Below are 17496 nucleotides of genomic sequence, written 5' to 3' on the forward strand. Positions count from 1 at the left end.
AACGGCGATTCTACCAACTGTGCTACCCACGAGGGCTAGTGTCTGGTCATCCTAATTTAAGCTAAGATACAGAGTATTGGACATAAAATATTAATTTAATTGTAATATACTGTTTTTTTAAATTAAATTCGGCGCGAAATATTTTTGCTCAGAGTTCCTCAAAATTTCCAGCTGGCCTTGAATACGACTATTTAAATGCTTTATCTGTGCGCATTTAAGATTTTTTCCATTGTCATAAAAGTGCACAGTACTTTTGTTATTTGAGCATACTATATCGGTATTCATAAGTAATTAAGATATAGTAGAAACGATAGCTCACTACTGGGCGGCTATGTCCGATTGAAAACTTTTTTTTTTTCATATGTACAGTACAGTATCGCAATGCGTGGTAATCTATTGCACAGTGTCGACCCGTTCATTTTTTTTTTATAGTTGCGCCCTCTATTGCACCTGTATTCCAGTTGACATGACGTCAACCCTATTATAATTTCACATGATTTTGTAGAAACGTTTTGTGCTTGCCCTGTTGTTGATTGTGTAAAGTCGCGCAATGGCTGTGTATTTATGGATTCCGTTGAAGAAGACATCTGAAGTTGATTTGGTGAAGCCTTTAAAAAATTTTATTTCTTCGTACTATAGTACAGCTGATGATCCAGTGGATTGTTCCGATTCCTTAAATGAATTGAATAAATTACGAATGAACTCCACATGGCGAACCCTTGACAAACATGAAAGCTCCCTTGAAGTAATGTATAAGTAAGTGATTGAAGCCTTCGGTTCTGTAAGCAATCATCCTCTTTTAAATATTTATTTTAAATCCTTGCCACCAGTAACGTCATCATAATTGGTTGCTTATGGCTACTTATCATTGCTTATAGAGATGATTTGTTTGGGATGTCATATGATGTGATTCCATGACAGATCAGCTAATTCAGGAAATGATATGACTTTGCGACTTCAAAATAATTCTCGCCCAGATAGTAAATTGTTTATTTACGCCATGTGAAGGTTCTTAAGAGTTTATTTGTTATATTTTTAATTTACTCAAGAGGACATTTTTTTTTTTTTTGATTTAAGAGACACCCCCTAATAAAATTTCCACTGAACAGTTTATACAAGGTTTTATATTTCGCAGTAAATTCTTTTTGGGAAAAGTTTCAAGTTGTCGAAATCACTTTCGTACTATCGCAGCAATTGGTCATTCGGAATCCAATTTAATATAATTGTGTTCAGTGTATTTATAACTATTAGTTATGAACTGGAACTACTAATTTTCTGTTTCAGGAAATTAACACAGTTGTAGTGTATATATGTTGTCAGTTATAGTGTATTTGGCTAATGCGGTTTTAATATTATTAGCAGTGCAGTATCATCGTGGTGGGCCCAGAAGTGATGGAGGCCTTAAAAGGTAAGACTCTGAGAGTCTAAAGAAACGTTGTATCAGAATCCAAGCTCTTGAAGGTATGCTATTGTAGTATCAGCTTAATATGCAAGGAGGTGATTTAACTTTTGCAGCAGCAACAACCCTTTGGGGGAGGGAAGGATTGCCTTCTTTCTGATTTAATCAGATATCTTTCTAGATAATTTTTTTAATTTCTACAGCCTTTGTCTCAACAAGCATAGATGTTGATGCCTATGCCAATCACTAATCAAAAGCAATTTTTTTTTGAAATCCAGTGTACTTTTACACTTATTGAGTTTAATATTATGTTCTCTCATTGTAATGATTTTAGAGAAGGGGGTAAAAAAAAGACTCTAGCATCTGTTGCACTTGGGCCCTTAAATACTTCAGAAGTTTGCCTTCAGCCAGTGGGTGGTTGATTGTTGGAACAGGCTCCATCTGTTGTTGTTAAAGTGGATGGAGGCTGCAGATGGATAATCTAGCAGTATTTTTTTATGCCTCATTCAGAACTCTAATACATCTCCAATACTCCTGTTATAGGTTGTAAGTTGGGGTTCCAGAGATTGAGTGTTAATGTCTCCAGCTACTGCAAAACTGCTCTTTGCATTATAAGGCACTTGACCTGTGCCATTTAACATGCAAGTCACTGATCACTATAACACATTTGGCTGCCACCTTAGTATTCAGGGCTGGTTTTCAGCATAAGCCATGGCAAGGGGCCTTGAGGCGCCTCCGTAGCCAGGTGAGAAGGAGCAGCAGTGCGTAGCACATACTTCTTGTTTAGACCGGGGTTCGAGCCCGTCACCACTAAATACGGAGGATGCGGAAAGGTCAGCAAATGACTACCGCATATCCCCGGAGCAATATGGCCTTAGTTGCTAATGCTCCTAAAAAAAAAAAAAAAACAAAACAACAACAAACAAAAACAAAAAAGGGGCCTTGATATCAACGGGAACTTGTCTATTTCCTTTTTTGTGACAATGGCAATTTTTATTGACTTTGGTGGGAGAGCAGCCTCAAATATCTAAGAACTCTGAACTGCCCTGCTAACCTATATAATCTTGTTAGGAATTATTTTTCATAGAAAATCCTGGTGCCATTATCAAGAGTCAAACACTAGAATTGACAATATATAGAGCCTCTGTTTCTAATGTAAAGTATATACTGAAGCAAAGCATAATTTAAAAATCAAATGGTGAATTTAGAAATAATTTAATAAAATTAATGAATTCGAAATTTACGAGATAAAAGCAAAAATATTATAAATATGGGGGGTACATGTGTGTTCACATTTAAGTTAGCCATGAGCCAACCTACTTTTAGAACCTTTTCTTCCAATTTGACAGAAGAAAACTGGATATTTTTATCAAGCAACCTTCACTGGAGGCTAATTCGGTTACAGTGAGCAGAAAACCTAGAAATGTCTCTGTTTCAGAATGACTCAATCCCAGGTCAAAAAGCTCTTTGGAAAAGCTAGTAGCAATATACTATATATGTTTATAATAAACATTTTATTTAATTCAATATTGGAACAGATGTAATGACAGGAGTACATCAACTCTTTATGGCTGTACAAGAACTTATTACCACCAATAAAAAAGTACTCACCAAAGCATGCTCTCAATTCGGCACTGTGCCAGACTACACATCCCAAAATTAGATGTAGTTATACTCAGTAAAGTTCTTCTGTTCATTTAAACTCGTGCCTCCGTAGCCAGGTGGGAAGGAGCAGCAGCGCGTAGCACATGCTTCTTGATTAGATCGGGGTTCGAGCCTGTCACCACCAAATACGGAGAATGCGGAAAGGTCAGGGAAGGACCACAGCATATCCTGGCGCAATATGGCCTTAGTTGCTAATGCTCCTAAAAACCAAAACAAACAAACATTTAAACTCGTACTACTTTTGAATCTGTGGCATTAAAACAGTATCGATGTTATAAAAAAAACAGTGGCAGTTTGTTTCAGTCACATACACCAATGGAGTTTTCTACTATATGGCACTTTAACATGGTAATATTCTTATCTCATCGTACATAATCAGATTGCATTTTGGGTGGTATATGTTTCGTCATAGTTATCTCTCATTCATTTCTTCCACTGGCTGCTGATAATTTCTATAAAAACTGTTTCAGCTGCCAGGCTATTATTCATCTATCATTTTTTTCAAGCCTTAATGACAAGACCTTAGAGAAAGCGTTCTTTCTTTATGGAAATCATTTTTAGTTCATTTAAATTTTAATTTCACCTTTACTCTTGTCCCATCAATTTCAATCTTAGGATATGAATTATGAAAGGAATAATATTTTGACTTTAATATTATTATAGCAATTTATAATCCACAAGGCTCTTCATATTATTTATGGCTGTAGTCATATGGTGTTAAACACTTCAATACAGCAAAGGAGTAAATCCCAAGGTACTTTATTTGATAATGGGAAACAGGAAGATAATCATAGCACCTGGGGAACAAAACCCAGGTGTTTGCCTATAGGCTCAGGGAGAGGAGTTAAAGGCAGTTCAGTATGAGAAAGAGACTGAGGTGGATTACAGTAGAAACACAGGAAGTTTAATACGATGTGAGCGGTGGTGAAGATGGCACATGGTGTCCTAACAATAATTTGTTGGACATTTCCAAGTAGAAAGGAACATCTTGTTTTTCTATACAAGATAGTGGTGAGACCACCATTGTAATATTGTATTCAGGTCTGGAGGTTTCATCTAAAAAGGCATGAATTCTATAGTTGTTTGAAAGAAGGGCAACCATATTGGTAAGAAACACACTCAACTTTGCCTCTATGAGTAGCTTAAAATATTGATGTCCAGACTGTCTAGATCGTACCACAAAAAAAAAAAAAAAAAAAAAAATTAAATATTTACCAAAATAAGCATATACTTCTCTGCTTCTTTTATTATTTTCTGTTTTATATAATCAACTGTAATTAGTCATTAGCAAAATATGTGAAATTATCCTAAAATTTTCTCATGTAATTTTAGAACATAAGCCTCATGCTATAAGAGCTGTGAAACATTATTGGATAAGTAGGATGTAGCTTCACAAGGATTCTATAATTTTCCCCAAACATATTAGGAAAAAGATGGTTGCTAGTTCACTGGTACCACCTGACCTTAGCAAGAGCACTATAGTGCATGTAGTACCATGTTGACAGCCCTGGATTAGATACTTAATCCAGGGCTGTCCAACATGGTAAATGTGAAATGGTAGATGACTCTCATCAACATGCATTACCACCACATTGCCTATTGGAGGCTTGAAGTAGTGAAATCCATGTTTAGCCTCCAGAGCAAAGTTTCTGGCACCCCTTCCCTGCTCCCTCCCCACCTCCTTCAACCCATACATGGTATTAAGTACTATGGTTTTTGATCTTTCGTGTTTGGGGTTTTCATTTAAAAAAAAAAAATCCCTCTCTGCTACCTGCCTGATAGATGTTCCTTTTCTGCTGCATGCCTTTTCCATTGCTATTCCGATTGGCACTGTTGTTCTGAATTTATATCTGTTAGTTAAAATGTGGGCAGCAGTACTCCCAGAACTACATACTAATTGAATAGGACCACATTCAAGATGAAAAAATGAGAGAGAGAATGAAAAAAGACAGAGGGGTAATTGTATAGTCTAACGTGAAGTTCTCTGAGTATTGCAGATATGTTTCCAGAACAGCTGTAGGTTTTGTAAATGATACACAGGAATTTTGCATGCAGGGGAAAGGAGATGATTGTCCTGTTGTATAAGGTAGTGGTAAGACCACATCTTGAGTACTGTATACAGGTTGGAATACCTCATTTTAGGAAAGGTGTGGATCTGTGGGAACAGGTGCAGAGAAGAGCAACGAGTTTAGTCAGGGACACAAAAGTGTACTCTTATCATAAGACTTCAGTTCTGCAAATTGTTGCATCTGGAAATTAGGCACCTGCTGGGGCAGGGTGGGTTCTGATTGAAGTTTTTCCCAAAAAAGACAGAAATAAAACAGATCTTTACAAACAAACTGCTCCAAAAAAAAAACAGACAGATCAAAACATAACTCCTAAAACCAAGTAATGCAGCACATACTTCAATGGAACTGCAGAGGCATAAGAACCAATACTGATGATCTATATGACCTGATCAATAAGTGCAATCCAGTGAGTGTTTGTCTGCAAGAAACTAATTTAGCACCACAGGCAACTCTCTCAATTAAAAACTTCACAATATACAGAAAAGACAGGAATACTGCAAAATCTGCACATGTGGGGGTAGCAGTACTAGTTAACTCTAAAATCCCAGCTTGATATATCTCTATACAGACTGACTTAGAAGCTGTTGCTGTGCGCATTGCACTTGGAATAACACTAACTCTTGTTTCATTATACCTCCCACCAAATAGACATTTTGTGCTAAAAGAACTAGAAGATCTTATAGTACAATTGCCAACACCTTTCTGTCTCTTTGCAGATTTCAGTGGGCATCACCCATTGTGGGGATCTTCACGCATGGATAAAAGAAGACATCGGATTGAGTCATTACTGAATCAACAGCAGTTAACCTTACTAAATACTGGCCATCACACTTATGTCCACCTACCCACAGGATCCACTTCAGCAATTGATTTATCAGTCTGTTCTCCCATACTGTTCCCCAGTATGGTGTGGTCAATCTTATATGATCTGCACAACAGTGATCATTTTCCAATTATATGTAAAATACAAACAAAACAATCCCACTGTCCAGATTACAGAGTAAAATGGAAATTCACAAAAGCAAATTGGACAAAATATTCAGTCTGTGTTTATTTTGATGATCAATTTATTAAAACACAACCAATAGATGAAGTCACCGAGCACATTATCAGACAAATGTTGGCAGCAGCTTCTGAGGCAATTCCTCAATCCTTTGCCAACCAAAAAAGACATGCAAAACACTGGTGGAATGAAGCCTGTAACAGTGCAAAACGAGAAAAAAATAAAGCTTGGAATCTATTTCGTAGGTTTCCTACAACAGCCAACCTCATTTTATATAAAACACCAAAACGCAAGGGCATGACAAATCAGTAGACAAGCCAAAAAGGAATCCTGGATAAGATTTGCCAGTACCATCACGAAGGACACCAGCAGTTGGCTAATATGGAAGAAAATCCAACTATTAAATAATAAGTGCATTCATTTTTCTGCTCCAATCTTGATTAAGAATGGACGAGAACTGTCTTCCCCAAAGAAAATAGGCAATTTCCTTGGAGAGACTTTTCAGTCAAATATCATCAGCATCTGCGTACAACAATTCTTTCCTGACAGTCAAAACCTCTGCAGAAAAATATAAAATAAATTTCAACACCACCAAATCCCTTCCTTATAATCAGCCATTCATCCTAGCTGAACTCCAAGAAGCTCTGAACAGAACAGCTAGCAGCAGGACCAGATGGAGTCTACTATATAATGCTTAAACATCTAAATAATACAGCCTTAAGCTTATTACTAGTTTTCTACAACCAGATATTTCTTGAATGTGTTTATCCTTCCTCATGGCATCATTCTGTTATTCTTGCATTTCCAAAACCAGGAAAGGATCAAATACTTCCACAAAACTACCAACCAATTTTCCTAACCAGGGCTGCTGCAAGGGGGTAGGCTAAGTAAGCGTCGCTTGCAGGTGACAGTTCAAGAGGGCGCTGAAATTTTTTTTGATATTGTTTTCTGATTGCTTAACGCTTATTAGTATTCAACATTTCGGGCGGCAAATTTTATTTTGCATACTGGCGGCCCATGGAAACGCAGCGCTACTGTTCCTAACCAGCTGTTTAAGTAAAACGCTAGAAAAAATGATACACAGGAGATTAAAATTGATCCTTGAAAGTAAAATGCTGCTAAATATCAACCAATACGGTTTCCGACAAAAAAGATCCTGCTTGGACTTTATAGTAAGAGCCGAAACTAACATTTGCAATGCATATGTTAAAAACGAACATCTTGTGTTTTTTTTTTTTTTTTTGGTGGTAGTTGCCGCATCGGCTTCTGTGGCCATAATGTACCTCCCAAGGTTTTTGCAGTACTTTGATCCAAGCCTGAGGCGGGATTCGAACCCGCGACCTTTGGGTTGCCAGGCAGCACTTTACCCACCCGGCTAGCCCGGTCGGCACGGACATCTAGTAATGGTGAGTCTAGATATTGAAAAGGTATTCGATACCACATGGAGGTATGGCATTCTTCGAGAGCTGTATTCTCTAGGGTTGAGAGGACACACTTCAATTCATCCAGAACTTTTTTAAGTGCAGAACCTTTCAAGTTCGTCACCAGAATGTACTTTCACAATATTTTATTCAAGAAGAAGGGGTGCCCCAAGGGTCCATACTTAGTCCTACCCTCTTTGCAATTAGGCTAAACACCGTGATGCAGAATATTCCCAAATCTTGCTATTACATGCCATTCACCAACCATTAACAGCATAGAGAGACAGTTTCAACTTTCCATAAATAAGTTAGAGACATGGACTGCACAAAATGGTTATCGCCTGTCAAAACAAAAGACAATTGCATTTCATTTCTGTAAAATGCACAGATTACATCCAGATCCTGAACTTAAATTAAAAATCAACCAATCCCTCTTGCCAGCAATATCCGATTTTTAGGTTTAATATTAGATACTAAACTCAATTTTGCCATGCACATAACTTCTCTCAGAACTCTCTGCTTGAAAAAACTCAATATACTCATACTCAGAGCTATTCTACCATGGCATGGGGTGCAGATAGATACACTCTCCTGCATTTGTATTGTTCACTCATCAGGTCACGTCTAGATTATGGTTCAATAGTCTGACTCAGCTAGAAAAACTGTATTTATAACACTGAATACCATACAGTGCAGTGCGCTTCACACTGAGCTTGGGGGCTTTTTGAACATCCCTGGCCCAAAGTCTCTATATAGAGCAAATGAACCACCACTCCACCTCAGAAGGAAAATGTTCTCACTTATGCAAGCCAGAATTAAAAGCCTTCCAGATCATCCGAATCAACCGCTACTTTTCAATCATGAAAGGATAACTTTCTATAACAATAAATCCACTGAAAATACACCAACTGGTATTAGACTACAAGAGTTGATGCATTGCTGGAATGTTCATTTTGAAAACATGCTGAAAGAAACCAAAATACCTGATCTGCCTTGGTCCTCAAACCCACCTATTTCCAGTAATGGGTGAAAAAGTCCCTGGAAAACTGTTATATCAAACAACTGCACGAAGGACATGCTGCTAGCAATGCGTATAGCTGCTTAATACAGTGGATTCCAGTTATTTGGGCCACCGGTTAATCGGGTCAGCCGTTTATTTGGGGCAAATCTTAAAAAACAGAAACCAATCAAGAAAATAGCCAGGGTTTACTTCGCTTAATTGGGACAGCATACCGTTTAATCAGGGCAGGAGACCGCAGCACTGGAGATTACCCTAAGATTGTCTCCGACGGTACCACCTGGTTCGGTCGAAATTCTGGAGGTTACAGCCATAAAACAATTAGCAGTCACCTGTTTATTTTCTGTTAGTGAAATCTATCGTAAACGGACAGTAAACTCAATCTTACTGAATTTGCAATAATACCGACAGCTGGAATTTTGTGAGTTATTATGGTGAAATGTGTTTACACTTCCATGAAATCTTCAATCATATATATAGGTGGTAGATAACTTTCATCAACCGGTGAAATACCACCACTTTGCTTATTGGAGGCTTGAAGTGGTGAAACCCATGTTTAGTCTCTAGAGCAAAGTTTCCGGCATCTCCCTCCCCCCATATTTCTCCTTCAACCCATGCATGGTACTGAGTACTATAGGTTTTGATGCCTTTCGTGTTTGGGGTTTTCATAAAAAAAAAAATATATAAAAAAATTAATTTTCAGTATCTTCTCTTCATTCCTATTTTTAAAGCTTTGTAACTCGTTACTCCGTTCTCACCTGCATGTATTGTGTTATTTGCAATTTGTGTGTTCCGTGTTCTTTGTTTATTGATTGCTTATCTTTTTACTGTTTTAAATTTTAAACCTCACCCACAAATGTCAGTGAACAGAAATGTCAACTAATTCATATTTACATATTACAGTACGTATTAATTATTCCAATTATCACGTATATTCTTCCGATTTTCACGTATCATTTAATTTTTTTAATTGGTAAGGTAATAAAGGGTAAATTTGTGCTTATTATACTTTGCTTTTATAGCCTGTGGATAATATTCCTCCTATTTTTGCTAATTAGAATCGCTGTTTAATAGAATTAAAATTCAATTCACAAACATGATCACAATGACCGGCGCTTACTACACATCGTATAGTGAATGGTACTTTACTATGGTGAGTTTGTCGTAATGTGATTTGATTGTACAGTGAACCAATTGTAAGGGGGGGCACATTGTATTTTTAACTATTTACGTGAAACTTCGGATAATTGGGGCAACCGCTTAATCGGGCCAAAATGCACTAGTCCCGATGTGTCCCACATAACCGGAATGGACTGTATATACTGAAGGCTCAAAATCAGATGCTGCCCTAGGTGCTGCAGCAGTCTTTCCCTCATTCACAGTATCTGTATCTCTCCCAGCTGAATGTAGCAGTTATACTGCAGAACTATATGCAATCCATCTAGCTATAGACAATATCTGTCTCAACACAAATAGTTTAATATATACAAACTCCATGAGTGGGCTTTCCACAATAAGTAATTTCTCAACCCCATATCCCATAGAGGCGCCTCCGTAGCCAGGTGGGAAGGAGCAGCAGTGCGTAACACATGCTTCTTGATTAGACCGGGATTCGAGCCCGTCACCATCAAATAACGAGGATGCGGAAAGATCAGGGAATGACCACCGCATATTCCTGGAGCAATATAGCCTTAGTTGCTAATGCTCCTAAAAACCAAATAACAAACAAACAAACAAACATCCCATAGTAAAAGAAATCCGGTCTCGTCTAAATCATTTGAGGAATAGGAATCATACTATAAGTTTCTGTTGGATTCCAGGGCACGCTGGCATCACAGGTAATGAAACAGCAGACCAGGCAACCAAGCACCCAAACAGAAGTGCACCTCCATCTTATCAAGTACTCTGTATAAGTTTCCTAAAACACATCCGACATATACGTAGGGACCAATGGTTAAATATTTGGAAGACGTGAACAATAAATTATTTGAAATTAACCATGACACCTGACTCACTTGTTCCTGCTCGTGGGCGATGATCCTCCTATATGCATGCATTGTTCATCAAAACTTAGTTTGACATATTCTGTTAGACCGTTCGTATTATTCCCATATCAGAAATACTACTTTCCTTTCTCTGACACAAATGCAAGAACATTTATCACTAACCCACCTATTGGGAAACAGTGCCGATTTGGATGAGCTTTTTGCTTATCTTAAACAAATTAGACTTTATGAATATAATCTAACATCATTAGCATTAGTAGAGGCATATGATGCAAGAAAGCAAGCTTATGCAGCATCAGCCAAAAAAAAAAAAAAAAAAAAAACACTTCCACTTCACCCCTCCTTTCCTTCGAAATACCTGTCCAGCTGAGCCTTAAATTTATTTAGCTATTAACTTCCACAACAAGGGATGGAAATCTGTTCCATCAACCAACTACCTGCTGGCTAAAGGCAAATTTTCGCACATATATCCTACATCGGTCTTTCCTCAATCTTAATTTATGTCCTCTCAGGTATTATTCTGAGCAAGGGGAAGAATCCCATCGACATTGAGCATGCTAAAACCATTCAAGGCTTTATACACCTCTATCAGATCACCTTGCCGGTGCCTAGTCTCCAGACACTGTAATTTGCAAAACTTAAGCCTTTCTTTGTAAGAGCAACCCTTTGTTCCATTCACTAATCTTGTTGCCCTTCTCTGTACTTGTTCCGGCAGCTCTATATCCTTCTTGAAATGAAGCCTCCAGACCTGTATACAGTACTCAAGGTGTGGCCTGACCATTGCCTTATACAAGGGAATAATCACCTCCTTATCCCTGCTAGAAAAATTCCTGTATATCATTGACAGCAGCCTGTCTGCACTGCTCAGAGAACTTCATATCTGCCTGCACAATTACCCCCAAGTCCTTTTCATTCTCTACCACTGTCAGTGTAGTACCACAGGGTTGATATGTTGCTCTGGGGTTGCTGTTTCCTATATGTAGTATAGTAATACCCCAAAGTTACGCGATTGGTGGGTCCGACGAAAATCACTTAAGTCGAATTCCCGTAAGTCTGGATACAACTTTGCATATAAATACATAAATTTTGTTTAATTGGGACCAAGGACTAACAAAAACACTAGTTTAGAAGAAAAATATTTAATAAAATTGTAGTTCTTTATACATATTAATACAAAATATGTATTAAAAAATAAATGAGTTACGTAAAAAAGTTATTTCGATGTCGATGGGTTCATAAAATCTAACAAATTCATCTGACGACACAGCGCCTTCTTTTTTTTCACGCATAATTTCTTCGTAGCAAGCTAATAATTTTTTTATTCCTTGCTTTGTAGCTATAATGTGTTCTTCGTTGGAGTCTGTGTTCTAAAATTTTTAAGCCCTTTTCAATTGAGCTGAGACCTTCTGTCAAGCTTGCAATTGTCATGTGCTTTTCTGGGGAAACTGGGGCTGAAGTGTTGGATACTTCAGTGACGTTTTGCTCACACATCTCTATGAGCTCATTCATTGTCAGCTCCTGACTATGTGAATGCAAAAGCTCATTGACATCATCACCCTTGACTTCCAAATCTAATTGCCTGGCAAGATTAACAACTTCTTCTATCACATAAGCGACATGATCAGTTTCTGGCATTGTTTTCCTCTCATTTTTGAAAAAAAAATGGACAAAGTTTCTTCCAGACACCATTCAGTGTTTTTTTGTGAATTTCATCCCAAGATTCTTCAATGGTTCTTACGGCATCTAAAACATTGAATTGTTTCCAAAAATCTTTAACAGATATCTCACTATTTTGTCTCATAGCTTCATTCAGACGTGCAAACGAACGCCTCGTGTAGTAAGCCTTGAATATTTTGATGACTCCCCGGTCCATCGGTTGAAGCAGGCTGGGTGTGTTTGGAGGCAAAAACACAACTTTCACACGTGGGTCGAAATTAATTAGGGTGGCAGGAGGATGACTGGGTGCATTGTCAATAAGAAGCATCACTTTAAATGGAATCTGTTTAGACTTGCAATAATGTTCGACTTCGGGTATGAAGTGGTGACCAAACCAGTCCTCAAAAATGGAAGCTGTCATCAAGCTTTATGATTTGACTTCCAAATCACTGGTAAGCTAATTTTAGATATTCACCAAACGAAAAAATCAAGAACCGCGTAACTCTGAGTTCGCTTAAGTCGGGGTATTACTGTATTTTACATTTGTCAATGTTAAACTTCATTTAACCGCCTATCAGCCCATCTGCTCAACCTTTCCAGATCGTGCTGCAGCAGCATAGCGTTAGTAATATCCTTAACAACCCTGCCAACCTTTGTATCGTCTGCAAACTTGGACATTAAGCTTGATATACCATCATCAATATCATTTATAAATACAGAAAACAATAATGGACCCAACACTGAACCCTGAGGGACTCCACTAATAACATTAGTCCATGATGAGCAGTGTCCATTGATTACCACTCTGTCTTCTTCCCCTCAACCATCCCTTTATCCATAAAAGCAATTTGCCTCCAATGCCACACTGCTCCAATTTGTGCAGCAGTCTTCCATGTGCAACAGTATCAAAAGCCTTTCTAAGATCCAAATATGTAATATCAAAGTTATTCCCTGCATCCAGTTCTTTTGTAACTGCATCAGTATCCAATCAAATTGGTCAGGCAAGACTAACCCTTAACAAAACCATGCTGTGTCCGAGCTATAACTGAAGTCTTGTAGAGATGATCCTTCAGTGCTTCTTTAATCAGTGCCTCCATTAATTTTCCTGGAACACAAGTTAAACTCACAGGTCTATAATTACTTGTGTCGCCCTTTGATCCTCCTTTGTGAATTGGGGTCACATTTGCACAACTCCAGTCTACGGGTACCTCCTGAGTCCAAGGAAGCTCTCATAATTATGGCTAAGGGTTTGCTTACTTCCTTTGCTGCCTCCTTTAATATAACTGGATAGATCCCATCCACCCCAGGTGCCTTTCTTGTGTTTATCTTCAACAATTTCTCCTCCACTTTACTCTCAGTTATTACAAGATTATCTAGCTTACTGCCAGAGTTGAATACACCTCTGGCATCCCCCTCGCTGAATAACTCCTCATGTGTAAATGTTGATGCAAAATATTCATTTAATTTGTTAGCTACCTGAGCAGGATCATCAACAGTTGAGCCATCGATATCAAGTGGACCAATCTGATTCATCCCCTTCCTTCTAGAGTTTACATAAGTAAAGAACTCTTTGCTGTTTTTCTTTGCATCCTTTGTCAAATATTCTCGTAATCTGTCTTCGCCTGCCTAACCTCCTTTGTAACTTGGTTGCATATCAACTTGTATCTATCATAGGCTTCTGTGTCATGTGTTAATTTGTAAGTATCCCATGCATTTTTCTTCTCTGCCATATGCCTCATTAGTTCATCTGACATCCATTTTGGCCTAAACCTTGAACAATATTTCTTAGTTGGTATGTAAAGCCTAGTAGCTTCCAAGATAAGTTCTTTGAATGCTTCCCATTTTGAATTTGCTATATTTCCCACTGTATAGAATTTAAATACTGTCTCAGACCATTGTAGTCGCCTTTACGAAAGCAATAACCCCTCCCTTTACCCCGATGGTAGTTACCTCTTTGAGTAAATCCCACTTCAGCACACTGTGATCACTGCCACCTAGTTGTTCCTTTATCTGCAGATTCATAATGCATGAAGAATCACTACTGATAATCAGATCAAGAGTATTACTCCCTCTAGTTGCCTCCCGAACATGCTGATGTAGAAAACAATCATACAATAAATCCACAAAACCCTTTCTAGTGTGCGAGTGACCAACCCACAAATTCCAGTCAATATCTGGGAAATTAAAATCCCCCATTATAAGACTCTCTGATTTACTGGCCCACTCTATTTCCCTGTACGGTGTCTTATTATACTCATCAGATTCATTAAGCCTATAGCACACTCCTACTCTCAATTTTGATCTCCCAATGCTTATGTCACACCAGACTGACTCGATACTGCACTGTCCAGCAGTGTCGACTGGCTTCACTTCCTTGGTATTTGTGTTTCTTAACTAATTGCATAACCACTGCTCCCTTCCTATCCTGTCTGTACACATTGTACTCCCCAAATTCCAGTTCTGCATTCCTTATATCTGTGTGACACCACGTCTCTGATATCCCAACAATATCTGCCTTTGATGTTTTGAGCAATTCCTCAAATTCATCAAATTTATTTACGAAACTCCTAGTATTGGTGTGTACACGCAAATATACATGCACCTGTTCCTATTCTTAGCTACCCTAACACAACTTTGTGTTTACTTGTACTGCAGTGACTCCAGCAGCCTCTGAAATATCCTGCATCTTGTTTTCCAGGCTGCTGCTCATTCCAGTAGAAGCAGTGCAAGAATCACTTTCACCTCTGACAGTGGCTACTGTTAATCTATTAGTCCTTGTATCCCTCCCCCCCAAGCTAGCAGTTTACCGACCCACTTAACACTGCCTCGATAGCATCAGCAAATATTCTTGCATCCTTTCTATTTAAGTGTATCTCATCCCTGTAGAAGCCGTCTCTCCTGTTAACAAGTACAGACCAGGCTGAAAAAAACTCTACACACCTTGAGCCTTGCCCAATCTTTCATGGGCCGAATTGATCGACAAGGCAACTCCGGTACTGTTCTAAATATTTGAATAGGCACATTTTGGCCTCAGTTGCCCTTGTGCCGCTAAACCTCTACACCACCACCATTTTTAGGAACTGGCTGGATAGGATGTAATTTCCAAGCAGAAGGTAAAACACGTGTGGAATAAGAAAGTTATAAAAGGCAACACGAACAGAAGTAAACTCAGAACAGGTTTAGAGAAAAAGTGGAGAAATACCATCAGAACCTGGAACTTTCTTGTCATTGAGACTGTTCAAAATTCTTCTGAGATTTTGATGGAAGATCAGAAGAGGCATTGAATGGAGTGTACTGAGAATAGTAGGGAGGTGGTTTATCAAGATCATCAATACATGAGTCAGAAGAAAAGTAGGATGCTTGATCAGCTTTATCTTTTGCTGAAGTGTTTTGACAGCAATGGGACTAGAGATTGGCAAAAATTGCAAGCAAGAATGCTTGACTACTGTTTGGACAAGAAACATTATCTACTCTTAGCCTGTTCAAAATCTAGTTTGGACTGAATAATAACTGCTCTACATTCGTTGCAAGCTTTGGTGTAGGTAGAAAATGAACTTGGAGATTTGGACACAAGCCAATTGCAATATGCAATATTCTTGAACAGCCTTAGCACATTTATTAGAAAATCAAGGTTTAGGTAAAGGATGAGATTTTAAGATGGAGTGTGGAATAAAGGATTTTGTCCTCAAAAGAATAATTTCATTGACACGATCTGAGCAAACATTGACACCAGAAGATTTGAAACAGTAATTCAACCAAGGAAAAGAAACATTGCAGATCATCCCATTTTGCATTCTTGTAATGCCAAACAACACGAGGTTGAGAATGGCCATGAGAGAATGGCTCCATTGGAGAAGAGACCATCATCACATTGTGATGAGGTGCTGGAAAGACCACTCACCTGGACTGTGTATGTGTTTCTTAACTAATAGCATAACCGTACTTAAAAGGGTTGTTTGTGAGAAAAGGATTAAGCATGTTGGATGTGTAGTTAGATTGTCTAGTATTCTGATGGGTAATTGAATAATCTGTGTCAGGTCATTAGTAATTGCAAAAGCCTTGGCATCTTGACCAGCCAGGTCCATGTGACTAGAAAACTGAAGCCAGCTGGAGTTGTGAATGTTAATATCACCAAGGAAAATTCTCGCAGTTAGGAAAGTTGGACTGGAGAAAATCTATTTTCACAGAAAGGAAGTCAGAATTCAAGTGATTGGTGCAGTCTGGAGAATAATAGATGCAGCAGATGAATTTGACAGAACTGTGTATGAATATTTTAAGCCAGAGAAGATTGAAAAGAGGAAATTCCAAATTACTAAGTCTTCGAAAGGAAATATTAGAGTGTACATATGCACAAGTACCACCTTTTGAAGCAAAAAGAATCATACAGTGAATAATTAGGATAACTATGAAGTTGAATCAACTGATAAATGGTACTCTGTCAGAAAAAGTACTTGGGGTTTGGCAGACTGTAAGTGGAAATGGATGTCACTGAGATTAGAGCTGAAACCACTTATATTTGTGAAATGAACAAGGAAGTTTTTGAGAGATTGTTCTTTTCACAGTTTGTTTCTTGTGTACAACTATATCAAGGTGATATAGTTGTACACGTTGGCACTAATAATATTAAGAGTAGGAGACCGGCAGAATTACTTAACAAGTACAGGTCACTGTTGAACAAAAGCCGAGAATTAGGGTTGAATTTGAAAGTGTCTGCAATTCTGCCCAGACACGAGAGGAGGGAGTATATGATGAGAGCCTTGTCGATCAATTCGGCCCTGGAAAGATTGTGCAAGGCTCAAGGGGTAGAATTTTTTTCAGCCTGGACTGTACTTGTTAACAGGAGAGATTGCTTCTACAGGGATGGGATACACTTAAATAGAAAGGGTGCAAGAATATTTGCTGATGCTATCGAGGCAGTGTTAGGTGGGTCGGAAAACTGCTAGCTTGGGGGGAGACAAAGACCAATAGATTGATAGTAGCCACTGGCAGAGGTGAAAGAGATTCTCGCACTGCTTCTATTAGAATGAGCAGAAGCCTGAAAAACAAGATGCATGGTATTTCAGAGACTGCTGGGAGCCATTGCGGTACAAGTAAACACATGGGTTGTGTTAGGGTAGCTAAGAATAGAAACAGGTGCAGGTATACTTGCGTATACACCAATGCTAGGAGTTTAGTAAATAAATTTGATGAATTTGAGGTATTGCTCAAAACATCAAAGGCAGATATTGTTGGGATATCAGAGACGTGGTGTCACACAGA

The 17496-nt window shown here is 38.4% G+C and overlaps 1 protein-coding gene across 1 annotated transcript in view; it reads left to right on the forward strand.

The window, feature by feature from the left end:
- Positions 1–472: 472 nt before the first annotated feature.
- ALiX (programmed cell death 6-interacting protein-like protein AliX) overlaps positions 473–17496 on the forward strand; it is a 262161-nt gene continuing 245137 nt past the window's right edge. Inside the window, exon 1 of the mRNA XM_090373269.1 lies at positions 473–756. Within this exon, the coding sequence (XP_090229395.1) occupies positions 551–756 (206 nt within the window). The 5' untranslated portion in view covers positions 473–550. The remainder of the gene's footprint in view (positions 757–17496) is intronic.

Source organism: Mastigoproctus giganteus, chromosome 1, assembly GCF_048544385.1.
Source record: "Mastigoproctus giganteus isolate SK-2022 chromosome 1, ASM4854438v1, whole genome shotgun sequence".
NCBI classification, from domain to species: domain Eukaryota; kingdom Metazoa; phylum Arthropoda; class Arachnida; order Uropygi; family Thelyphonidae; genus Mastigoproctus; species Mastigoproctus giganteus.